This window comes from Siphateles boraxobius, unplaced genomic scaffold, assembly GCF_051911475.1.
Source record: "Siphateles boraxobius isolate OS27281-9 unplaced genomic scaffold, OSU_SipBor_1 97, whole genome shotgun sequence".
NCBI classification, from domain to species: domain Eukaryota; kingdom Metazoa; phylum Chordata; class Actinopteri; order Cypriniformes; family Leuciscidae; genus Siphateles; species Siphateles boraxobius.
In genome coordinates this window covers 122,636-150,191 of record NW_027509227.1, presented here as the reverse complement: position 1 = coordinate 150,191, position 27,556 = coordinate 122,636, and the positions used below count along the sequence as shown (strand labels likewise).

General features: G+C 40.1%; 1 protein-coding gene across 3 annotated transcripts in view; it reads right to left on the bottom strand.

Moving 5' to 3' along the window:
* Positions 1–27,556, bottom strand: part of itgb1a (integrin, beta 1a) — a 70,731-nt gene that overhangs the window by 40,386 nt on the left and 2,789 nt on the right. For 2 of the 3 annotated variants that reach the window (XM_077224994.1, XM_077224992.1), the window contains exons 2-3: positions 915–981; positions 606–691 (exon numbers count right to left, since the gene is read on the bottom strand). In XM_077224994.1, coding sequence (XP_077081109.1) covers positions 606–691; positions 915–981 — 153 coding nt within the window. Of the gene's footprint in view, positions 1–605; positions 692–914; positions 984–27,556 lie in introns of all 3 variants that reach the window. The other variant, XM_077224993.1, reaches the window with a different exon arrangement.

Sequence of the window (27,556 nt, the reverse complement as noted above, 5' to 3'; positions counted from 1 at the left end):
ACAAAACATTTAATGAAGCATACAGTACTACTAAAAATATAAAAATCATATAATAAATAGAACATTTTAGAAAGGAAAATCATCTTAAAGTTAATTAATCTAAAGAAACAAATATTGTGAATACACAAACGAAATACACTTAAAATCTAATTAGTAAATTAATAAGACAATAGTAATGACATCATCACTGTCCTCTGGTTCCTGCAGTGCCTGTTTGTGGATCTAATGATTCCATAATCTTTATTAATCTTTATCTTTATAATTATTGATGCCTGAAACTCCTTATAAAGAATAATATAAGCACAAACTCAAGCATCACCACGATCTTTCCATGAGGAATGAGATTTCCAAATACGAATGGAATGGCAACACTTATCCGCCATTACTGTTCCTGGCAAATCTGCCATAACTATTAATATCAAATGATGTAGTTTGAGTCACATCATGTCTGTTTGGTCATACAACTGAATTATAAAGGCAATATCATGGTCTGAATATATCAGTACAGCTGTGATTATGAGTGTGATGATGCTGCACAAACATATCAGGGCAATAAATGTGTTTGTTTCAGCGATGGAGAGTTAAAGCATTGTAACGCTACTCACGGTATCAGTGCACCATCCACATTTAGCCCCCACTTGTATGCACTCGCCACAGGATAAAGCGTTGGCTTTGATGCACTCGTTGCCCTCTGCAGAACACAGGAGACACAGCGTTTTAAATCTGGCCAGAGATTCGTTCACATTGCTCTGGCTTACAGTCACTGGAGCCAGAGACCACTACTGTTTTCCATTAAGGATAAGGACAGTATTTAACTGTCCAACCTCAAAACAAACCCAGCGCTTATTAATTCTGATGGAGTCAGAAAGAGTTACAGCATTTCAAGCTTCGGTGATCTGAAAAGTCCACATTACCTTGCTGTGCACGACTGCAACAAATGATCCCTAATAATGTTGATATGAAAAGTAGCTTCAGGTCCATCTAGAACAAAAAGACAAAAACCATCAGCGGTGGATTCACTTTCAAAACAAGCACAGTTGATTCTGGGAAACAATGAATGTGGTAACATCTAAGCTATTTATTTGAATATATTATATCACTTACAATATATAAATATATTATGTAATATGACTGAATAAAAGCATCATTATTGGGCTATGGCAATAAAAATATTTTTTTATTTTAAGGGTTAGAAAATAGATCCTTATGGTATCAATGACAGTTTTAGTGAGCAGGATCTTTAAAATAACTTGACAACTACAGAGCCAACTCTCACGCTTTCGCCGTGTGACGCACGGTTTTGCCTGTTTTCACACGCACTCACGCCACACATCCATTTTCTCACGCAGAGAAAAATTGCGAAGCAAAGAGGACACTGACACCGCAACAGACAAGATAAAGCAGGTTACTTTTGTAATTATATTACGAAATTCAAACAATACCGTTTTTGCGTTTTAAATGTGACATGACAGATAGCTAGAGCCTTGCGGCACGTGAACCGATAGCCTCATTAACCCCCAAAATCTCACTCCAAGCTAATGGTTGTGTTTCCCTTGTTTGTTACTAGAGGTCTTCGTTTTCACTGTGTCTTTCACATTTGACTTCATTTCCCAGCATTCTGTCTGTCACTCATCAGTTCATTGCACTCAGCTGTTTCCCATCACCTTGTTAGATTGTGTGTATAAATACCCTGTCTGTTTTAGTATTTGTTACAGATTCCTTGTTTTGTGTCACACATCTTCAGGTCTGTTATTGTTGGAGTTCCTGTTTTGTTTCTTGTTTTTACGGCTTTATTTTGATTTTGACCCCTGCATGTTGACGACGAGTTTGGATTACCCTTTATTAAAATACTTCTCATGGATTCTCTGCTTCCCGTGTGCATCGTGACACAAGGGATATAGTTAAAACAGTTTCTATCAGTTATAAAAATTTCACACTTTGAAAATGGTTATTTTAAGAGCCGATCACTGAATAGTTCATTGGGGAAGCAAAAATGGTTCTTCTATGGTAAAAACCCCCTTTGGAACCTTTATTTTTAATAGTTAAAATTGCACTTTTTTACTCTTTCCAGTGCACTCTTAAAAATAACGAATCCCGGTTCTCTTTGGATAAGGGATAGTTAAACTCATTAAGAAATGAGTTAATGAATAAAGCTTCTTTATTGTCATCTATGGTTCCATGAAGAACAGAACATTAAACATGCATAACTCTTAAAAATGAAGGGGGTTTTTACAGCAATGGCAAAGGGAGTCAGCACTATTTCTGTCCTGGGAAAGAGACACTAGGAAACGGTGAATTATGGCTATGAGAGACGGTATTTAAATTAGCCCTGCAGCGGTTCCTCTTTCAGGAGCTGAGAATAGATGAAGGTTTATGACCTCCCGTGAATTTAAGGTCATCACTCTGAAAATATGAGCAACAAAACATCTTTTTCAGCATTTCAAGGTCAGATCAAGTAGAGATACACTCTTAAAAATTCTTTATTGGAAATTATCGTTCCATAAACAACGTTTAACATAGAGCCTTTCAATTCCACAAAATGTTTTTTTTTTTTTTAATCTAAAGAACCTTTTCCACTATAAAGAACCTTTGTCCATCGAAAAGTTTCCATGGATGTTAAAGTTTCTTCATGAAACCACTGATGCTAATAAACAACTTTTATTTTTAATAGTGTATAGTGGTAAAAGGTTCTTTAGACTATTTGAATGTTCTTCACACTTTTAAGAACTGAACACTGAGAGGTTCTTTGAGGTATTGTATGCCATTGCTGTAAAAAAAAACCTTTTTGGATTTTTATTTTGAAGAGTGTAGTTCAAGGCACAACACAATTCTATACACAATGATATATATATATATATATATATATATATATATATATATATATATATATATATATATATATATAACGATTATAAAATGCATGTGGACACTAGTCATGTGTTCAGTATATTTCCAGTAACACTGGCTCACATTGATCTGTCATTAGATCAGAGCACTTCTACTTGCTGAAAGCTGTGTGTCCTGCAGGTAAAGCATTATTGATCAGTGTGTCCCATGAGACTTTGTGTTGCGTCTGGTTAATAAATGATCCTCTGTTTGGCTCCACGAGTCAGTGAGGGGCTGAGAGAAGCACTTTGCAAGCGCTGATGTCTTCAGTAATCAGTGAAATCTATTCAAAAGTATAAGCGGTTAATGTTATTACAGTAGTGCTAAAATATGTTTCCTTAATTTGAAGTAAGAGGGTTTGACAAATACTGTTTTCTCTCATTTGCATTTATTCATTTAGCTGACGCTTTTATACAAAGCGACTTACAATTGCTATATTTCAGAGGTTGCACGCCTCTGGAGCAACTAGGGGTTAAGTGTCTTGATCAGGGACACATTGGTGTCTCACAGTGGATTCGAACCCGGGTCTCTCACACCAAAGGCATGTATCTTATCCACTGCGCCATCACCATCTCCTAATAAGAGTGCCCATCACTTTAGGAACATAAGCACTGTAAAAAAAGTTGCTTCCTTAAATTTTTAAGTACAATCAACTTGGATGTTTAAGTCATATCAACTTAAAATACATTAAAATGCCTTTAAAAAAATGAATTGAATCTTGTATAACGTATAAAAAAAAGTTACAATTGCTTAACTTATATTGATGAGTTAAAGCAATGTAGAAACATGTTGTCATAACGTATTGACCATATCCTTTTTTACAGTATGGCATATAAACGCTCTCAATAAGCTTCATGAGATCTTTAATATATGACCAAATGACTCACACAATATTTTAACATACACAGCATAATAAAACTGTAGTGTAATGATTTGAAAGACGTTCTGGCTGCCACCAAAAACTACAAATAGTATATCATTATCCAAAAGTGTTGACATACTCTTCACATAATACTGGTTTGATGTAAGAAACGTCTAATGCAAGTGAGCTTCCTCTAAATTACACAGATGTCAATGATAGTCCTAAAGAAATCACACACATAACCAGTGCTGTTACGGCTACTGGAAACAGAAATAGAGTCCAGGCTGAAGCTGGAACAGCCTTTTACTTCCCTGCTGAATGTGATGCATGTGGTTTCCATTAAATGCAATGGGCAGAGATGATGAGGTTCAGAGGAACTCCAGCCTTTAAACACTGAAGTGAAACACTGAAACACTGAGACACTGAGACACTGAGGCACTGAGGCACTGAGACAATGAGACACTGAGGCACTGAGACACAGACACTGAGACACTGAGACACTGAGGCACTGAGACTCAGACACTGAGACACTGAGACACAGACAGTGAGACACTGAGACACTGGGACACTGAGACACTGGGACACTGAGACACTGAGGCACTGAGACACTGAGGCACTGAGACACTGAGGCACTGAGACACTGAGGCACTGAGACACTGAGGCACTGAGACACTGAGGCACTGAGACACAGACCCTGAGACACTGGGACACTGGGACACTGAGGCACTGAGGCACTGAGACACAGACCCTGAGTCACTGGGACACTGGGACACTGAGGCACTGAGACTCAGACACTGAGACACTGAGACACTGAGACACTGAGACACAGACAGTGAGACACTGAGACACTGGGACACTGGGACACTGGGACACTGAGACACTGAGGCACTGAGACACTGAGGCACTGAGACACTGAGGCACTGAGACACTGAGGCACTGAGACACTGAGGCACTGAGACACAGACCCTGAGACACTGGGACACTGGGACACAGACACTGAGGCACTGAGACACTGAGGCACTGAGACACTGGGACACTGAGACACTGAGGCACTGAGACACTGAGGCACTGAGACACTGAGGCACTGAGACACAGACCCTGAGACACTGGGACACTGGGACACAGACACTGAGGCATTGAGGCACTGAGACACTGGGACACTGAGACACTGGGACACTGAGACACTGAGGCACTGAGACACTGAGGCACTGAGACACAGACCCTGAGACACTGGGACACTGGGACACAGACACTGAGGCATTGAGGCACTGAGACACTGAGACACTGAGACACTGAGACACTGAGACACTGAGGCACTGAGACACAGACCCTGAGACACTGGGACACTGGGACACAGACACTGAGGCATTGAGGCACTGAGACACTGAGACACTGAGACACTGGGACACTGAGACACTGTGACACTGAGACACGGGGACACTGGGACAATGGGGCACTGAGGCACTGAGACACTGGGACACTGGGACACTGAGACACTGAGGCACTGAGACACTGAGGCACTGAGACACTGGGACACTGGGACACTGAGGCACTGAGACACTGAGGCACTGAGACACTGTGACACTGAGACACGGGGACACTGGGACAATGGGGCACTGAGGCACTGAGACACTGGGACACTGGGACACAGACACTGAGGCATTGAGGCACTGAGACACTGAGGCACTGGGACACTGGGACACTGAGACACTGGGACACTGAGGCACTGAGACACTGGGACACTGAGACACTGAGACACTGAGACATTGAGACACTGGGACACTGAGGCACTGATGACACTGAGACACTGAGACACTGAAACACTGATGACACTGGGACACTGAGACACTGGGACACTGAGACACTGAGACACTGGGATACTGAAACACTGAGACACTGAGACACTGAGACACTGAAACAATGATGACACTGAACACTGATGACACTGAAACACTGATAACACTTGTAAGAGATGGCACAGTGGTCAGAGAGAATAACTTTAAACAAGCTGGACAGAGGTTCAGAGGATCCCCAAAAGGTGGTTTATTATGATGAAAAAGTTAAAAACTAAATATTTACATGGTCACATACTGAAATACAAACAACTGAACAAAACAAAACTGAAACAATGTGCAAAGAAAGGCTACGGCAGATAATTTGGTCCAATTTGCAACAGGGTCTTACCTTTGGCCTTAAACAAACCAAGACTGACCTGATAAGCTCTACAGCTCCCTATTTATATGGGCTAAGTCCACCCTCGGCCTGTACCAAATGACCAAGCAAGGACCAAACATACAATACATTATACAGAAAAATCAAAATAATGAAACACTAACATATTCTCAAATAACACTGTGTAAACCCATGGGTACTTGACCACAGACAGAAAACAAAAAACAAAAAAAGGAAATGAAAAGGAAAGAATTGTTTAGCTGCTATTCCCCCTCCTCCAGACAAAACTAGAAATGGTTCATTCCAATTAGGGGCATGCTAATGCTACAAAAACCTGTTTGAGTCAGATGGACTGTTTGATGGTGCAGCATGAGCCTAGAAGGCTCAACAGTCAAAACAAAGTTTTGGGGGGAATTCTTACAAGAAATAAAAAGTAGGCTTAATTCTGACTGCAATTAAACTGGGTTGTGAAGTAAAAAAAACATGAACAACATGTTGGGGCAAACAGACAAAAATAAATAAATTATATATATATATCAGACTAACTTCAAATAGGGAACACAATTACACAACACCATTCAAATTAAAAAGATGGTAAATGCCGGCATAATCAGGTAGTGATGTGTGCATGTGTGTCAAGTCCATGTAATTAATTTCCCCCCCTTTCTCCAGACACCTCATGTCCGTGAAAGGTAGTCAGAAGTACAGTTTTGGGTGCCTGATCTATAAAGGATTTAAAAATCAAATGGTTGTATAGCTTTAAACCATCTTGTAATTCTAGAATTAGTTTCTCTCATTTGACCCAACCAGGACAGGGCCCGCTGATCAGTTTCCAGTCTAAATTTGCGGCCCAGCAAATAATAACGTAGGGTGTCCAGGGTCCATTTGATAGCCAAACACTCCTTCTCCACCGTAGAGTACCTAGACTCATGGGGAAGGAGCTTCCTACTTATGTAAGCCACCGGTCTTAGTTGTCCTGACTTCCCCTGCAACAAAACGACTCCAATGCCATGCTCGGTGTCGGTCAAGCATCGGTTTGTACAGTAAAAGCCTGTTCAAAATCAGGACTCTGCAGTATTGGCTCTTTGCAGAGTGTCTTATAAGCCCTGGAAAGCAAGTTCACATTAATCGGTCCAAACCACCTTGTTTGGATTGTCCTTCTTAGTGAGAGTGGTCAGTGCAGCAGCTTGAGCAGAAAAGTTTGGTAAAACCCGTCTATACCACCCACTTAGCCCAAGGAAGGGAACTGTTTCTTAGTCTGTGACCTTCCAGCAGACTTAACAGCCTCAATTTTGCTGACTTGAGGTCGAATCACTCCATGACCCAGAACGAATCCCAGATACTGTGTTTCTCGTTTGGGCAAAAGGCACTTGTCAGGGCGAAGGGTGAGGCCTGCACTTTTAATCCTCCCTAGAACATCCTTCAGGTGAAGCAGATGTTCTTCCCATGATTAGCTATAGACGACAATGTCATCTAGATAGGCAGCTGCGTACCCCTCGGTACCTCGCATGAGCTGATCCATCATTTGTTGGAAGGTGGACGGTGCACCATGGATTCCAAAAGGTAGTACACGGAAATGGAAGTGTCCAAATGGTGTTCAGAAGGCTGTCACTTACAGACTCTCTGGGGTCAACGGGACCTTACATAGGTCTAGGGTGCTGATGTACTTAGCTCGTCCCAGTCGTTCCACAAGGTCATCTACCCTGGACATGGGATAGGAGTCGAACTTACTGACGCAGTTTACCTTGGACCGAAAGTCCAAGCAGAAACGAAGACTGCCATCCTTCTTGGGCACCAAGATGACTGGACTACTCCACTCACTGGCAGATGGCTCTATGTCCCCCAGACTCTGCATGGTTTCCAACTCATCTTTAAAGACAGGCAAGAGTCGTTCTGGTATTCTGTAAACAGGTTGGCGAATGGATTTAGAACTGTGTATGTTAATGTGGTGTGATACCACGTTGGTCAGACCAGGTGTCTCTTTAAATAGACCTGGTGGTATAAGGTCCAGTAATTGCTGTTTCTTATGTTCTGACAGTTGGCTCAAGTCCAGTTGAGCAGATTAGCGAGGAACAGGGAAGTATTATTCCTCTACTTCCTCTTCGTCCTCCACTGTTTGGATGGACAAGGTTTGCTCTGGACTTGATTCACTAGTGACAGTTGGAGAAACAGAGGATGGAGGACGTACATGCCATCTTTTTAGTAGATTAACATGAAATGTCTGCAATGGCTTACTTCTAGATGGAATGTAAACTTCATAGCTGACTGGGCCTACCTCCCATTGAACCCAGTAAGGGCCCTGCCACTTGCCCAGTAGCTTGTTTTCTGAAGTAGGCAAAAGTCACAATACCTCATCTCCTTCTTCAAAGCTGCGGGTTCTGGCTGTTTGATCATACCATTCCTTTTGACATGCTTGTTTCTGAAGGAGGTTTTTCCGAGCCATAGCTGTAGTTTTCTCCAACTGTTCTCTCATCTTCAGGACATAAGAAATAATGTTTATTTGACCTGGCTTTTCTGATGCTTCCCAGGCCACTCGTAAAACATCAAGAGGACCTCTGACTGGGTGAGTGTACAGGAGTCCAAAGGAGAAAAGGAGTAACTCTGTTCTATCTCCATGTACGATGACAATGGAAATGGTTTCATCCTCATTCCATATATCTCTAGGGATGAACTGAGACTGTACAGGAGCAACCTGTGTCTATCAGGGCAGTGAGTGGTTTGCCATTAAGCAAGATGGTTATAGTGGGCTCTGGGTTATGGGCATGGGTGAGGGAATGAATAGGACGGGGCACCCAGCATAGACTGGTGGTTTTGGGCTTTTTCAAGGGGCAAAGGGGGCTAGTGTGACCACATTCTCCACAAATGAAACACACAACATCGGCCCTGTCAGAATTTTGCCCTAGTGGTGGGGCCTTAACAGTAAGTCTTAATGTGGATGGGCTTCAGGATTTTGGCTTGGCTAGTGGTATGAGAGTTTGAACCAACTCCAGTTCCCTCAGACTTACCCCTTTTCGTGCAGCAATGTAGACCTCCACAAGCGTAGCAGCTTCTTCAGCAGTGGAGGGATTCCTTTCTTTGACCCAAGTCCTTATTTCCGGGTAGAGCACGCGCAAGTATTGCTCCAACACCAGAGTCTCCATAATGTCCTCCTTGTTGCAACTGCCAAACTTTACCCATTTGTAGAACAGATCTTTGATGCGGGCGTAAAGTTCTCGGGGAGTTTCCTCAATTGCCGTCTCGTGCCCTCGGAAGCTCAGTCTATAGGTTTCAGAGTTTATTTCATATTTAGACAAGATTGCCTGTTTGACCGCGTTTTAGTCCTGTGTCAGCATTGGGTCCATAGAGACAAAAACACTTTGTGCTTTACCAGTCAACAACGGTATAGCCCAGTCCTCCTTTGGCCATTTGAAGACTTCTGCCAGTCTTTCAAAGGCTGTGAGGTAATGCTCAATGTCGTCGTTGTCTTCCGGCCTTGCCATATGTAGCTCTTGGTCAATCACTCGAGCTGGTTTCCCCGTAGTATAAACCCCAGCCCTGGTGTGTTCAAAGTCCAGCTGTATCTGGCTGACCTGATGCTGTATTGTTGTTCCCGATGGGCCGTCTCTCTCTCTTGCCTGTCATCACGGTCTCGCTGATATTCCATAAAACTCCCGAACATCGAGCAAGACTGGTGATGGCCCCTTCTCCTCCAGATGAAGTAACTTCAGCAGTGGACTGAAGTTGCACCTTGTCCCTGTTTTGCTCAGTACCCTCCTCAGGCTGACCCCTCAGCTTAGGTGGCATCTCAATGAGCAAAAAAAGCTAAAAGCTTAAAGATGGTAAATGCAGGCATAACCAGGTAATGATGTGTGCATGTGTGTCAAGTCCATGTAATTAATTTTCTGTCACCAAATTTAGCTTGTGATAACACAGAGACACTGAAATACTGATGACACTGAAACACTGATGACACTGAGACACTGATGACACTGAAACACTGATGACACTGAGACACTGATGACACAGAAACACTGATGACACTCAGACACTGCAACACTGATGACACTGAGACACTGAAACACTGATTACACTGAGACACTGAAACACTGATTACACTGAGACACTGAGGACCTGTGGACGCTAGATCCAATCAGAAGAACTCGCTAACACCTCTGAACGCTCTTAAGCTGCGTTCACACTACACGCGATCAAGCGACGCGATACCATAAATTTTCAATGGTGAGCGGGCGACTTCTGGTGACATGCGCGGTCGCGACCGTTGGCTACCGGATGGGGCGTGTCTGGCGACACGACAAAGGTGAGATCTGTTTAACTTTATGCAAATTAAGAGCGACTTTCGGAAGCGACAACCAATAGGAGCGGAGCGCACATGATCCTTCTCCACATCATTGGATGTCATTCATAAAGGCAACGAGTAGTGGGAACGCCCACTAGCGACCTCATCGCCAGCCACTGACGACATGAAGCCACAAAGTCGCTTGTAGTGTGAACAGGGCTTTACACTGAACATCAGTCTCTTCCATAGTAAACAGTCTCGAGTAATTCAGTCAGTGTGTGTGTGTGTGTGTGTGAATGTGCGTGTGTGTATGCGTGTGTGTGAGCATGATTAGCTATACTTGTGAGGACAAATAGTAAAACTTGAAATTCCCTACTTTGTGAGGACCTTTTTTCTGGTCCTCACAAGGAAAATTAATTAATAAACATAATAAAATGTGTTTTTTTGAAAATGTAAAAATGCAGAAAGTTTTGTGAGATGTGTTGTTTAAGGGGACAGAAGTGTGTGTGTTTGTGTGTGTGAGTGTATGCGTGTGTGTGAGCCTGTGTTTGTTTGTAAATGTGTGTGGGGGAGTGTGTGTGTGTGCTAAAAACTGTTCCTCAGCGTGCCTTTTATACACACAGTGCAGACAGCATGTCGGGCAGAGCGACCAGATTAGACCGGGTGTCACTGAGAGGTTTGCTCACACCGAATCTTCCCTTTACAATGACAGAAGAAAAAAATGCTTTAAAAGGTAGCTCAATCATAGCTTTCATAGCTCAAAAAATATTCTTCTCAAACCAGCTTCAATAAACACCGATTCCAATTGTGACAACTACAAAAGATGTTTTTTTTTAAAATTGTAAATAAGCAATAAAAAAAGAGGGGGGGGTGGTGGGGGGGGGGGTGGTGGGGTTATGTTCACCATAAACAAAAGGTAAACTATCAATAATATAAAAGTAGAATTTTCACTTAAGATGAAGCAAAAACATTTTGTTAGTCAATGTTCAATTTAGTTTACTAAATGTAGTTTACATCATGGGAACTAAGAGAAGTCAATACGTCATGCGTCAGGTCAAGGGTTAAGGTCCGAAATTCGTGTCACACACAAAATTTTCACACATTAAAAAATGATTACAACCTCACGTTATGTCAATCATGGCCTCCGAAACTTTCATCCGTCATAAAAAAATTTGGATCGGGTTCGATTGTCTGTGTTTTTTTGCATCCGTAGCAAGCATTTTGAATGGTGTTTTGACAATTCAGAGCCACAGAATGACGAATACGAAAAAACGTATACGAAAATTTTGGACTCAGAGTGCAAGGACCTTTACTCTTTCACCGCAAGTCGATGCGAACGACCGTCTGTCGGAAGCTAGTTGTTTTAGTTGATAAAGTTATATGGATATTTTTCTTACACAAACCCATCGCTTCGCTTCAGAAGCTCCCATTATAAAGCTTGGAGGAGCCAGGACATTTTATAATCTGACTCTGATTGTATTCGTCTAAAGAAGAATGTCATATACACCTAGGAATTCTTGAGGGTGAGTAAAAAAATGGGCTAATTTGCATTTTTGGGTGAACTATTCCTTTAAATTCAATTTAAAAAAAAAATGCGTTAAGTCAACATTAATTTTTAAATCATCCAGCAATAAAAACCCACATTTTAGGTCCTATTTAAGTGTGTGAACGTAAACCATGCTGTAAAACACCATTAAGGTGTCAAACTGAAAAAACAACCTGGCTCTGTTCAGTGAGGTTTAACAGCTGGACTCAGCAATACTGAACAGAGTGCATCATGGGAATGATATCTCTATCACACATTGCTATGGTAAAAGCCTGGTACAACTCTTGAGACACAGATCGTGTCACAACAACACTCAGCAGTTGATGAAAGTGTTATTCTTCATTATTGACTTACTGATCCTGCTGTAATTTTATTTTTCTCAGTAACACTTTACAATGTTAATTAGTTAACATTATGTAATGCATTAACTAACATGAACTAACAATGAGCATTACATTTGTTACAGTATTTTTAATGTTAGTTAATAAAAATACAGATGTTGATTGTTTGTGCATGTTAGTTCACAGTGCATTAACTAATATTACCAAATACAACTTTTGATTTGAATAACATATTAGTAAATGTTGAAATTAATATTAACTAAGATTATTAAATGCTTAAGAAGTATTGTTCTTTCTTAGTTCATGTTAACTAAGGTTTACTAATGTTTACCAATGAACCTTATTGTAAAGTGTTACCATTTTCTTCGACACATTAAGATAACACAAAGATAAATGCAAAAGCAAAAAAGAAAAACTAAAAAGAGACGAAAAAAAGGAGCAAAGAGAAAAACAGGAAAGGGCGGCCCTTCTCTCCGGGACACTGAAATCCAGACAGAAACCTCAAACCCTTCAACCGCTGCGTTTAAAGACCACCCTCTTTCTTCTCTGCTCTCTCTTCAGAATCAGAAAACATTCCCCCGGCCTGAATCGAAGGCCAAACACAACCGTGATATAAAATCCCTTTAAAAGGGGGAGCGAGTAATGAGCTCCAGCTTTAACAATCCGCCGGAGGAAAGTCTCTCTCCACTCCTTCTGTTGCTCATTTAAAGATCTATTTTTGGATTTCTCAAGCTCTCAAAATGCTTTTTATATCAGAAGTTATTTTTTTTGTTGTTGTTTCTTTTACTGTTCTTTACTGTATGTCCAGGGAATAAAACTCATAATCGCTGGTTCTGAAAAGCAACAGATTATATTTTTCCCTTGTGAAAAAGAAGTACAAAGCTTGATTAAAAAGAGCCCTTATTACAGACATTATATGCTTAAAGAATATACTTAAGTGCAAACTGAATGTAATGTTTACAGATGCTTAATTGCATGGTAATTGAAATTAAATGAAAATGTTTTATAGCTTAATGTATTATAAATTAACTTTTGAGTGTTTTTTTGATCCACTTAAGTACATCTATGCCATTTTATTACTTATACAGTTGAAATATGGTTAAGTGTAGGGTTAAATGTACTGACAAGCATTAATGGTAAACTAAAATATATGTAATTTTTATAGAAAATTGAGTTACATTTCATTTTAAGATGTTCTTGAGTACTGATTAATATTATTTAACAACATATACGTATGGTTAGGGTTAGGATTTGTTTAAGGCTTAGGCCCCATCCACACTACTGCGTTTTCGTTTAAAAACGGAGACCTTTTGCTACGTTTGCACCTCCCGTCCACACTAAAACGGGAAAAACGAAGACCCAAAACGGAGAAGTTTAGAAACGCTGCAGCTCCGTTTTTCGTTTTGAATCTCCGGAGGGCGTTTTAGTGTAGACGGGACAAAACGGAGGAGTTTAGAAACGATGACGTAGAAGGTCACGCTCGGCTCTATGATTGGGTGTCATCACCCATGACGTGTCCTTCCCTGATTCGTCAGCCACCCATCACATGTCCCGTCACCGGAAGAAAACAAACAAAAACATCCTGGACTACGTAGCTGATGTTAGTGAGTGCAACATGGATAACGAATTACAAGCGTTACTGACTTTGATGTCTTTGTTAGCAGCTGTTGTGCAAGCAAATTCTGCATTTTACAATGCTATAACTGCCTACATGCGCCGGAGGCAAACTATTATTCGAGCGATCTATGACAATTCCCGTGTGCAGCGGCGGTATCAACCGTACATGGAGCGTCGGTTTTGGGTTAAGCTTCGACATTTTCTAATCTTTGCAGAGGTAGCTAACGTTACTTGCTTCCTCATCAAATCTGAGGAATAGTCCATCCGTTTCCTGTTTACACCGGCACGCGCATGCACAGTGTTGGAGAATGGTCACGTGATCCGAGTTTTCAGTCGTTTTAATGTGGACGGAGATCAATTCTAATACGCAGCTAAAACGCTGGTGTGGACGGAGATCGTTTTCGTTTTAATTCTCCGTTTTTAAACGAAAACGCAGTAGTGTGGACGGGGCCTTACTTGCTTCTAATTTGCATAATTTACTGTTATGTAAACATATGCAACAAGGAATCTTTCAAATAAAGTGTTACTGAAACTTGTAATATATTTGTAATTACACATTTGCAATTTAGTAAATTTATTTACTTTAAATGTAATATCGAATAACATTTTACAATTAAAATTATAATTATGTATGTCATTCAACACATCCAAATAAGTGTACGTCTTTAAAGCATGACAATGCATTTTGCAATAATGTACTTTTGCTCGACTTTCAAATTAAAAAATCAAATTGTGAATATGGCTAAATATCAAAGAGTTTCTATAAAATGGACCTTTAAAGGAATATTGACCACGCTAATGCTCGAGTTCAAGCTCATCCTTCACAGTCATACCGGATCAATACCACTTTCAGCTGTACTGGACATTACTTAGACAACCACAATTCAACAGCGACACAAATAGAGCAAGATGTATGTAATCACAGAGCAGCAGAGCGAGAGACACCAGCGTAAGAAATGAAGGGAGATCGATCGGTCAATGCTACAGAAAACAAATAGATTTTTACATTTTCAACAATAACCTCATATAAAAGTCACTGCATGATGCTAGGGTGATTTTGCCGTAGCTAAAAGCACTCTGAGTTATTTGTATGTTGCTGTATGGATACTCGGGTGTTTCTGGCACAAGTCTGTTGAGTCTCTAGATGAGGCCTTTAATTCCATCTTTAATACATATCAATAAGATTTTTCTCATTCTATCATCTTGACTTAGCAAGCATCCCTAAGAATAACTGAATAGTAGCACAAACTGCCTGTAATATTGTTATCGTTCAAGCAATTGGCTTGATGTTGGAAAAAACGTGCACTTGATGACATTTCTGCAAAATTATATTACATTTCTTCTTGCATGTTTTGTGTATGGAAGCTTGTTTCAGCCACAGAATAAAACATTTAAAAAGATAATTCTGACTATTTATCTCACAATTGCGAGTTTATATCTCGGAATTCTGATTTTCTTTCTCACACTCAAAAAAATAAGCTGTTGAACCAACTTAATTAAATTAAGGAAAATATTTCCACAAAATTGAATTACATTTTACCAACAAAATCTAATTTGTTTGAAATTATCTTTTGTAATCTTGCTGTATGAACTTAAATTAATTTAGTCAAGACTAGTAAAATAATTGTGTCATTCCAACTAGATTAGGTTTTGTCAAGTTAACTAGATTTAATTTTTGTCCTGCCTTAAATCGCCAACATTATAATTTTAGCTAAGTTGACTCTACAATTACTTCCAATGATAGGAGCTGCTAGCGTTCAATTAAATTAAATCAAATTTTTATATAGTAATACTAGATAAGACTTATGCAGGTCTGTGAGAGAGGTTTAATGCATATATAGTGTACACTGAGTGCCCAAAGCCTAAAGAGTCGTCACTCTTCTGCATAATGGTAACCACAAAATTCAAAAACATTACAGAAAGTTCTCTAATGGCGCTTTTCCACTACACAGTACCAGCTCGCCTCGGCTCGGCTCGGCTCGACTCGACTCGCCTTTGTTTGGTTTTCCACTGTGTAAAAGTTGTACCTGTACCTGCTTTCGGGTACTTTTTTTCGTACCACCTCCGGCGAGGTTCTAAGCGAGCTGAGGCGAGCTAAGGCGATACTAAAATGTGACGTGAAAACAATGCCGACTGCTGATTGGTCAGAGAGAATCGTCACTATTCACTGCGTCATCATTGCACGCGCCAGATGGAGTATCCAGAATAACCCCGCCTTTTTTAAATAGTTTAGCCAGAGATAGTTACTAAACTTACTACTATTATTATGGCAACTCGGAAGAATACGCCGTGGTCAAACGAGGAGGTGCAGACATTCCTTTGTTTGGTTGCCGAAGAGAGGATCCAGCGAGAGCTTGATGGGGCAACGAGGAACGAAAGGCGTCGCTATGACGACCGGGTACTATTTGTGGCGATACTTTCTGCAATGGAAAACGGAACGAAAAGCGAGCCGAGTCGAGGCGAGCCAAGGCGAGTCGAGTCGAGTCGAGCTGGTACTGGTAATGGAAAAGCGCCATAAGTTTCTAACATAACTGAAGAATAAACACTAATCCCTAAATTTACCCTCCTAATGCAGTCCCTTGCAAAGCATGCTGGGAACTACAGATCCACTGCCCAGTTAGTTAACAAAAATGATTCATGTAGTGTTCACAAAAATTAAGTAAACTTCAGTTTTAAATATATTAGGTTGATTGGACACAATTAAATTAAGTTAAATTAAGACAAAATATTAAACAATCGTGTTACTTTTGCTTATTTTAAATAATTAAATTTAACAAGAGGCAAAAAAAAAATTTTTTAGTGCAGAATTGCGAGATATAAAGTCAGAATTGCAAGAATATAAAGTCGCAATTTCGTGTTAAAACGTCAGAATTGTGAGATATAAACTCAACTGCGATGAATAAACTCGCAATTCTGACTTCTTTTCTCGCAATTGCGAGTTTATATCACGCAATTCTGACTGTATGTCTTGCAATTCTGACAAATAAAGTCAGAATTGTAAGATAAAAAGTCGCAATTACCTTTTTTATTCTGTGGCGGAAACAAGCTTCCAAACTTCACAACATGTGACATGTCTAGCGAGTGACGCTAAGAGCATGTTGAGTTATATACTAAACAGATGAACGTGAATCTGGCAACGTGGTTTTGAGTATCGTGGCAGTTCAGAAATGAAATGTGAGTGTTGCTAAAAGGTTACTGCTCTCTCGCGTTTGAAAATAACACACCACCTACATATAAACCTGAGCGATAGTGTTAACAAAAGCAAACGTGAGATAAAAACACATTTGCTAAGGCATGCTTACTCTTTGAGCTCTTTTATCGTGACTCGTGTTTCTCGTACCCGAGTGCTTCACATCATAAGAGCAATGCTGTATCAGGTGAGCGACACAGCAAGTTTACTACACCAGAAAAGCCAAACATATGGAGCTGGTTATGTGATGCAATAATTAGTTTGCAAATCATGCACTATACTAAATAAGACTTCTGCCCCTTGTAATCATTATTTGCATGAAAATAAACTGTGTGAAAAGCCACTAGTATCAATTTCAACAAACTGCAGTGAACTGTACAGGAACGTGTTTGCAGTTTTACTAAATATATGGCTGGCTATATATGAATATATGGCTAAACTCATGTAGTTTGGTTCCACCCTAGGCCCAACCTCTTCATTTCATCTTCTCCACCCTCTGTAGTCAACCACAAACTCTACCATCCTCCTCCAAAACATCCCAGGAATCCCTGAGATGTGTTTTCCCTATGCTTTTATCCCCAGTTCCCAGCATCTCCACTGGTATCAATCAAATGTAACCCAAATGAATCAAACTGAAGGTTGGGCGAGAGTCAGCCCTCAATAAAAGCTAGCACACACATAATGCATAGACTACACTGAGCATGATATATTACGCATCTGAGACCTGTGGCTGACATTACAGGGTTCGGGACTATCGTAATGTTACTGCTTCTGCCTGACTAGTCCCTTTTAACCGTCGAGTTGGCTTTCACTCCCTCGCTTTACAGGAATCTCCTCAGGAAACCTGCATTCAGTCTGGAGAACAGCCAGAAACCCCTCGCTGTGAACACATACAAACAAGAGCCCACTCTTTCATCCAATGTAAAGCCTATATATCTGTGCCTACCATATAGATGACGAAATGGTGGTTGGCATTTAATATTCAACAATATTATTGATCTGCCTGCATTGACACTGAACTGGACGATGATGTCACTGTTTTCTCAAGATCGGCTATATATATAAATGACCTAAATTAATAACTTTTTTTACAACAGAAATAAACCATCACTGAACTTACTTAAGCTGGACTATGACGCTGTTTTCTTCTAGATCTGCTGTACAGCCGAAACAAACTTTATTGCATTATTTTCCTGTTATATCTGTAAATATGCCTTATAAATATCAAGAAATGTACAATGAAATAACAAATATCCAATAATTCCATGATCTACCATTATATGTCAACATGAAACCAAAATAGACAATTCTTGTTTTTATTTTTATTCTAAATGATTTATCGGTGCACATCATTATAGTGTTAAATTCATGTTCCTGGTAATCTTGAATCAGAATAACTTCCCCTCTCTTCTCTTCTCTTCCCCACATTTGTTCTTGTTCCAGAAGCAGTTTAACTCAGATATACGACACAATATTTATCATTTCAACTTAGTTACATTTTCACCTGTTTGACTCTAAAACTTACATTATTAATGTATTGGCAACATCTAAAAAGTAAACATTTTATGATTTGCAAATTCTCATTCATTAAAATAATATATTTGATTGTATTTAATCACAGAGATTAATTAAATATGATCAATGTCATGCATAATGCATTTACGTGTTTCATTTTTTGTGTTTCATCACTTTAGTGTTAAAACAATAAAAATCTGTCATCATTTAATCATTACATAATCATTTAATTATTAAAACATCTATATCAGTATCTACATTATAGTATATTGTAAATTAGGGGTGTAACAATATATCGTGTCACAATATATCGCAATACAAAAATGCAACAATATGTATCGTGGATAGTGACAATATGTATTGTGTAAAGTTCACCCAAGATAAAAGTTACTGTGTGAGGAAAAAATTCAAGTTTTCAGAGTTTTAGTGTCAGTAATACATTAAACTTCTAATGTTCAATATAATGTATATGCAATGCAATATAATGCAATGGGGGAATATCTGTGGGTCCTGATAATGCCAAATGTTTTATGTTACCAGTAAAAAGTGGCCTACATTTTGTTTTTAAATATATCTAGTCAGTGACAGAGTGCATATTCGTCTAAAAATAATTCTGTATTTTCAGCCTCAGAATTATGAATATTGTTATTCTGGTGTCTCTATTGTCATGTGCTGTGGGTTTCAGCGCCAAGTCCAAGCCTATTCATTTACACACACATATGTAATATCAAATTTAGCATTTTAATCAACAGTACATTTTTTGTACATACTCATATCTCTTTGAGTATCGCAATAATATTGTATCGTGAGTTCAGTATCGTGATATGTATCGAATCGTGACACAAGGGTATCATTACACCTCTATTGTAAATACAAAGTTCTGCCATGAAACTCTAGATGGCGCATGCTGACAGTTCCTTAACTCAATCTGATGCAATCACATTATTCTTTATAGGTTACAGCTGATTAGTTCCTGCTGTATCAGTAACCAAAGAGCTCGCAGCTCAACCATCAAATACTGATAAGCGTTTGCTGTATTAGTTGCAGAGTGCTTTCCCAAACCCTCCTCCTTCCCCAGCTCCACCTGTATAGATCTGCTGCGGGTAATTCATGTACCCTATATTATACAGCAGCCTCACATACAGAGTCTAACATGCTCACAGCAGCGCGTCGTGTATTTATTGGCAGTAACAGGTCCTGTACTTGCCCTGCAACAGCAATAACCAACAACATCAGCATATCTGTTTCACCAATACCAAACATATCAATATTGTCATATCCATTACCATGTCAAATACTCCCAAGAGTTGGAGAATTATTCCCACTGCACATCTAGCCGCCTATTATGTATTTTTATATTGTTCTATAAAACTCCGTAGCAAATTCACTGAATATGTGTTCCACTTTTATGTACTGTATCTCTTTCTTAGTGAATCCCCTTCAGACTTGAACTGATCTGATTCATCTTCCACCTGGTGTAACTGTGGCTGACGCATCGCTGAAGTCATCCGTATGATTTAAGATGTAGGAAAATGAAACAGTCACATGCTCATCTATCACTTTTATTATTGGACCTGACTGATTCATTCATGAAGTGACTCAGAGGACAAGAGCGCTGTTGATCAAGACTCAGTCTCACAAGTGTTAACCAGCTCAACGGCAGGCCAATACGTTACAGCGCTAATGTAAATCGGGTTGATTCAAAGAACATGGAGAGTAAGATCCAGATGCAACTAGTGTTGTCAAAACTACCAAGTCGTTATTGAAATAAAAAAAAAGTAACGATAACAGCATTTTCCTCTAGCATTTTGAGCCCTGTTGTGTTGGCTATTGTGTTCACACGCTCAATATATATGTCTCTGATTGGCCATTGTGTTCACACGCTCAATATATATGTCTCTGATTGGCCATTGTGTTCACACGCTCAATATATATGTCTCTGATTGGCCATTGTGTTCACACGCTCAATATATATGTCTCTGATTGGCCATTGTGTTCACACGCTCAATATATATGTCTCAGATTGGCCATTGTGTTCACACGCTCAATATATATGTCTCTGATTGGCCATTGTGTTCACACGCTCAATATATATGTCTCGGATTGGCCGTTGTGTTCACATGCTCAATATATGTGTCTCTGATTGGCCATTGCGTTCACACCCTCAACATGTGTCTCTGATTGGTCATTGTTTTCACACGCTCAATATGTATGTCTCTGATTGGCCATTGAGTTCACACCTTCAACATGTGTCTCTGATTGGCTATTGCGTTCACACCCTCAACATATGTGTCTCTGATTGGCCATTGCGTTCACACCCTCAACATATGTGTCTCTGATTGGCCATTGCGTTCACACGCTCAACATTGGTGTCTCTGAATGGCCATTTTGTTCACACCCTCAACATGTGTCTCTGATTGGCCATTGTGTTCACACACTCAACATATGTGTCTCTGATTGGTCATTGCGTTCAAACACTCAACACATGTGTTTCTGATTGGCCATTGTGTTCACACCCTCAACATGTGTTTCTGATTGGCCATTGCGTTCACACACTCAACATATGTGTCTCTGATTGGCAATTGTGTTAACACACTCAACATATGTGTCTCTGATTGGCCATTGTGTTCACACACTCAACATATGTGTCTCTGATTGGCCATTGCGTTCACACTCTCAACATATGTGTCTCTGATTGGCCATTGTGTTCACACCCTCAACATTTGTGTCTCTGATTGGCCATTGTGTTCACACCCTCAACATATGTGTCTCTGATTGGCCATTGCGTTCACACCCTCAACATTTGTGTCTCTGATTGGCCATTGTGTTCACACCCTCAACATATGTGTCTCTGATTGGCCATTGCGTTCACACGCTCAACATTTGTGTCTCTGATTGGCCATTGCGTTCACACCCTCAACATATGTGTCTCTGATTGGCCATTGCGTTCGCACCCTCAACATATGCGTCTCTGATTGGCCATTGCGTTCACACCCTCAACATATGTGTCTTTGATTGGCCATTGCGTTCACACGCTCAACATTTGTGTCTCTGAATGGCCATTGTGTTCACACCCTCAACATGTGTCTCTGATTGGCCATTGTGTTCACACACTCAACATATGTGTCTCTGATTGGCCATTGTGTTCACACGCTCAACACATGTGCCTCTGATTGGCCATTGCGTTCACACTCTCAACATATACTGTATGTCTCTGATTGATCATTGTGTTCACACACTCAACATTTGTGTCTCTGATTGGCCATTGTGTTCACACACTCAACATATGTGTCTCTGATTGGCCATTGTGTTCACACGCTCAACACATGTGTCTCTGATTGGCCATTGAGTTCAAACACTCAACATATACTGTATGTCTCTGATTGGTCATTGTGTTCACACACTCAACATTTGTGTCTCTGATTGGTCATTGTGTTCACACGCTCAATATATGTGTCTCTGATTGGTCATTGTGTTCACACACTCAACATATGTGTCTCTGATTGGCCATTGCGTTCAAACACTCCACATATACTGTATGTCTCTGATTGGTCATTGTGTTCACGGCAACAATAAGGTTCGAAGTTTATGTCGGTTCAAAAATTTACAGTTAATTTTTCCAACTTGAAATGTTTATAAAGTAGGTAAAATAGGTCAAAAATGGTGTAAAACTGTTGTTGAGGTTAGTTCTTTTTATCTATTGCAATAATTAATGTTAACGTGCAGATCCTTGTTGTAAAGTCCCATTAGCTGTCGAAGTCTCTGTAGAAAATGAGGGTTATAATAGTTTTGAGGAAATGAATGATTTTATCTAAGGTGTGTATTGCTCTCTTGATTGGTGCCATTTTGGGCAGTAAACAAAACTGAACAAGAGAGCAGTCCGCTGAACATTATCACAAAATAATCCAGACAGGGAGATCAGGACTGTGTCTGTGACATGAATTATATACACATTGATATCTATCTTGTAACACGAATAAACAGGATACAAGACGCGATTACAAACTAGAACTGTATAGGGAATTGATTCCCTGGGATAACAGCAATAACTGTATTTATTTATTTAGAGCAATGTTCAACATATTCCAAAAGATGGAGACACTAAAACATATTGACATAATTTAAAATGTAAATCATTTACTGTATGTATAAATAATTTTACAGACAAATGATATGAATCTTTTATTAATCTAATATTGAATTCATTTTTTTGACAGATGGTTCAGTTCTGCATTTCTACCTGTAAAACACCAGCTGTGTGCAGCACTGATTCAAAACTTCCCAAACTAACAACAGGCCATCTATTTATTTCAAAGAACTTAAATTAATTAATGCTCAAGTAAGAAATACAAGGTGAATAACATAGCTTTTAACAGGAATCATTTGCATCTGCATTTAATGCATTAGATTTATGGCAAGGTGAATTCTTATGGTATAGCAGCTTTCTTTTCACTCAGTTTTTTTAAGCATATAACAACTGTTTGCTTTCGGCATTTTTATTAAGGTTCCTCTATGACAGATTGTGTAGAAAAACGCTTAAAACATACGAGAGACCAGCAGCTGCACAATATTGCACTGAGCACATGCCATTCCAGGTCAATTTCAAGCTAATTTACTGTGTGACCTCCATTGGCTCACATGAATACTGCTTATATTGTACACCGGCAACAAAAAAATAAAGGTTATTTATTTTTGGCAGTTAGAGCAATGAGAACTGCGATCAGACAAGAGCGGACTGCTCGAAGAAAACAGGGAGGGGACAGAAGAAGATGAGATTAGACAGGCGTCTGTTTTCCAGACCAGCATCAAACAAGAGATATTACCAGTGCAACAGAGGCTTACACACATTCTCAGCTTCTTTATCGCAACATGAAACATAAAAGGGTTTAGAGTCTAAAGGGAGTTTGTTACCTCACATTTTTTGGGGGGAGAAAGAAAAAAATTCAATCCTGAATTGGAATATTGAAGGATACTTCTTAGTGGTGGGGGAAAAAATCGATTCTGTTCAGTATCGCGATATTTTGCGCACGCAATTATATCGATACAGTAGCGCAAAGTATTGCAATATTTAATTATAAAATTATCTGTTTTACTTTCGGGTTTTCTCAGAGTTTACTCTGATCATTTGCATTTGCGTATTACATCCACAAGGTGGCGCTTGTTGCGGTGCTCTGTTGTCCTGCATTCAACAGCAAATTCAAATGAAAATGGCTTCACTATTACTGGTTGTACACAACGTCTTCTTTCAAATCTTAAAAAAGATTTGTTATAAAGATCTTTATAAAGAAAGGTTATAAAACTATCCCGTGTAAAATGATCACTACAGAGGCGGGTTTTGGTGGTGATCCTCAGCTCTCCAACAAGGTGGCTCTTCACAAAATTAATCCACCTCTTCTTGATGTGATCGTATTTAGTAAATTTAAATAAGGACACCGATCTGTTTTGTACGTGATCGCATCCAGGTAGTACACATTTCCGTGACGAAGACATAGCTAACTAGCAAACTGTAAGCTGTAGTAACTATAATAGTACTGACAGTAACTCGCGATTGAGCGGCAAACTGATGCGAATGTGCTCTATTTATATTGTTAGGGGAGCGGCCAGCCTCGGGGGCTCCAGTGCGTCATCAGGTAGGGGCGGGGCTAGGAGCTCAGGCACTCCAGTGCGTCATCAGGTAGGGGCGGGGCCAGGAGCTCAGGCACTCCAGTGCGTCATCAGTTAGGGGCGGGGCCAGGAGCTCAGGCACTCCAGTGTGTCATCAGGTAGGGGCGGGGCCAGGAGCTCAGGCACTCCAGTGTGTCATCAGGTAGGGGCGGGGCCAGGAGCTCAGGCACTCCAGTGCGTCATCAGTTAGGGGCGGGGCCAGGAGCTCAGGCACTCCAGTGTGTCATCAGGTAGGGGCGGGGCCAGGAGCTCAGGCACTCCAGTGTGTCATCGAGTACCCTTTTAGCCCCGCCCAAAAAATCCGTAAAATATCAATGGTGAAAAACTGTTTAACGGTCTATCTCCACAATTCAGTACTTCACAGTTCACAGTCTTTGTAATGTGTTTTAGCAATACATTTCTAACATTTATAATGTGTTTAGACTTTTTTCTTTTTAAATTGCCTTTACAGGGACTTTAAAAGATCTAATTTTGTGTTTTGAAGATGAACGAAAGTCTTACGGGTTTGGAACGACATGAGGGACAGAATTTTCTATTTTTGGATGAACTATCCCTTGAAGTCTGAAAGCTTCACAACAAACTTATAATAAATAAACAGACACTCAGAACATATGTGGGAACGTGCTGTGGGAACGTATGTGGGAAAATATAATCTAATAAGAAGCTCAAAGAATGTAACACCAGGTTTGATGTCATGATGCCAAATGTCATTTATTACTGTCCTATTACTGACTGTAGAGTGTCGAATTTGAATATGAACATGGCTGAGTTTCCCGATAACGTTGTCTCTTAGCGCGCTACGAAGACTCTTAAGGTATAACTTAACTGAAGGTATACCATTTCTAGGTGTGTTCCTCGAACCATGCTTTAGGACGCCGCTTAAGATATAACTTCTTACGTGCGACGTTACCCAGTGCTGTCCGTGGAGATTGTGCTGAATTTGTTGATATCGATGGCTTGAGAATGAATTATTCCCTCGTGTAGGGACTGCTTCACTGCGTAATGTGAGAAAGCGGTGTTCTTTTTAAAAGAAGCACTTCAGAAATAGTGGAAATAGCATTTATTTGGACTCATGGAATATTACAAAAATAAAAAATTACAAATTGCAAACTAAATTAAACCCTGGATATTGTATATAATTTCGGAAAGAGTGCGCGAACGCACAACCTCGTGCTCAAACGTGTCCATGCGTCTAACCACTTATATTATCATACCGTATTTTCCGCACTATAAGGCGCACTTAAAAGCCTTTAATTTTCTCAAAAAACGACAGTGCGCCTTATAATCCGGGGCGCCTTATATATGGATCAATTGGTTAATTGGATCAATTGGTTAATAACGCTCCGCGTTATTAAATTCGCCCGTGAACTCGCGCTCGTGTCCATCTTATGCCCGCTCTGTCACACGGCCAGTTCAACCTCGTATAATTCAGGTTATGCCCGCTCACGAGCGCTCACTCTTACTAACAGACATACGAACAGACACACTGTTCCCGGCGCTGCTCGCGCGTCACAGAATGTTCATAAACCGGTCCCCGTTCACAGTAACCGGGTCGTCTCATTCAAAACAGCCAGCTGTTGCTGTCAGCGAGCTGCCGCACATGAATACTCATATGAGTCAGGCTGCGAATGTAAGGTACGTTCCCACCCCAGCGCGCTCACGCTTACTAATAAACGCATCTTTATTAAAGGGTTAGTTCACCCAAAAATGAAAATGATGTCATTAATGACTCACCCTCATGTCGCTACAAGCATCGTAAGACCTCCGTTCATCTTCAGAACACAGTTTAAGATATTTTAGATTTAGTCCGAGAGCTTTCTGTCCCTCAATTGAAAATGTATGAAAGGTATACTGTCCTTGTCCAGAAAGGAAATAATGTTTTGAAGCATCAGAAATACATTTTGGTCCAAAAATAACCAAAACTACGACTTTATTCAGCATTGTATTGTCTTCCGGTTCTGTTGGGGATCCGGGTTCACGAGTCCGCAGTGACGCTGATGACTTAAGACGCTGCTGACGTGTATCTGGTGCGTCCGTGTATTCGGGTTCAAATAAATATGGCTGGGCAAAAAAATGCAAGTCTTCCTCTGTGTGGAAATCCTTAGACATGTTTGTGAAGATTGTTTTATTTCCAGGGTGCGTCTCCCTCAGACTGTAAACGAAGCTCGGGCGCACCAGACACACGTCAGCACGTCTTACGTCAGCAGCGTCACTGAACACGGATCCCCAACAGAACCGGAGGACAATACAATGCTGAATAAAGTCCTAGTTTTTGTTATTTTTGGACCAAAATGTATTTCCGATGCTTCAAAACATTCTAACTAACCCACTGAGGTCACATGGACTACTTTGATGATGTCTTTATTTCCTTTCTGGACAAGGACAGTATACCGTACATTCATTTTCAATGGAGGGACAGAAAGCTCTCGGACTAAATCTAAAATATCTTAAACTGTGTTCTGAAGATGAACGGAGGTCTTACGGGCTTGGAGCGACATGAGGGTGAGTCATTAATGACATCATTTTCATTTTTGGGTGAACTAACCCTTTAATACTACTTACTAATAGCACTAATAGCACATTAAATAGCACATCTAGTGGATGCATAACGCAAACCCAGTCAAACGTTTGACTGTATGCGCCTTATAATGCGGTGCGCCCTGTAAACAGTTAATGTTCTAAAATAGGTCAATCATTGAAGGTGCGCCTTATAATCCGGTGCGCCTTATAGTGCGGAAAATACGGTAATATATTTGCTATAATTTCTTTATTTACTCCACAACCAGGGTTGATTGCCCAGCAGCTGCATCACATTATTGGTGTAAATATTTTTTTTTTGTGATTGGATGACCTACTCAATAAAAGTGCAACACGCGAAACATTTAATCAATAGCTATGGCGGAGAAAAAAGAAAGAAAGAGGAGAGCCCCGGGCTTTAATCCAACTGAAATGGACATCCTTTTAGACGAGGTGGCACTCCACAAAGGGCTGAGGGGGTGGTTCCGTCAAGTTTGTCTTGACACATCCGGACTAATAAGATCTAAAAGCTGCTGAATTTGCTGTCGTGGCAGGCGAAATTTCTTTTGAATTGTATCTTCTGACATGGTAGCCAGTAAGCCAGGGGACTAAAGTTTTTCGCAAATATAATAGTGCACATACACTAAATGGCTTCGCGGACGGCGCCGTCTTTGATTTAGCACAACTATTCTCTGTATCGCTGCCATAGTTTGACCAAATTCCCCACCACAGTATTCTCTTTAAATAGACGAATAAGCCTTTACTTTCGAATGGTTTGCCAGCTGATGTACCTTTGGATAATATAATTAAAAAGCTAACAACAATCAGTGTGATGACAATTTTATTATTTGCATGAAAACACTTGAATTAGCCTAATTGAACACTGGGTGTATTCAATTTTAAATCGTATAGACTAAGATGTAAAGAAGCTTTTTGCAGTGGTGCCCACTAGCGGAGTGAACTGCCAACA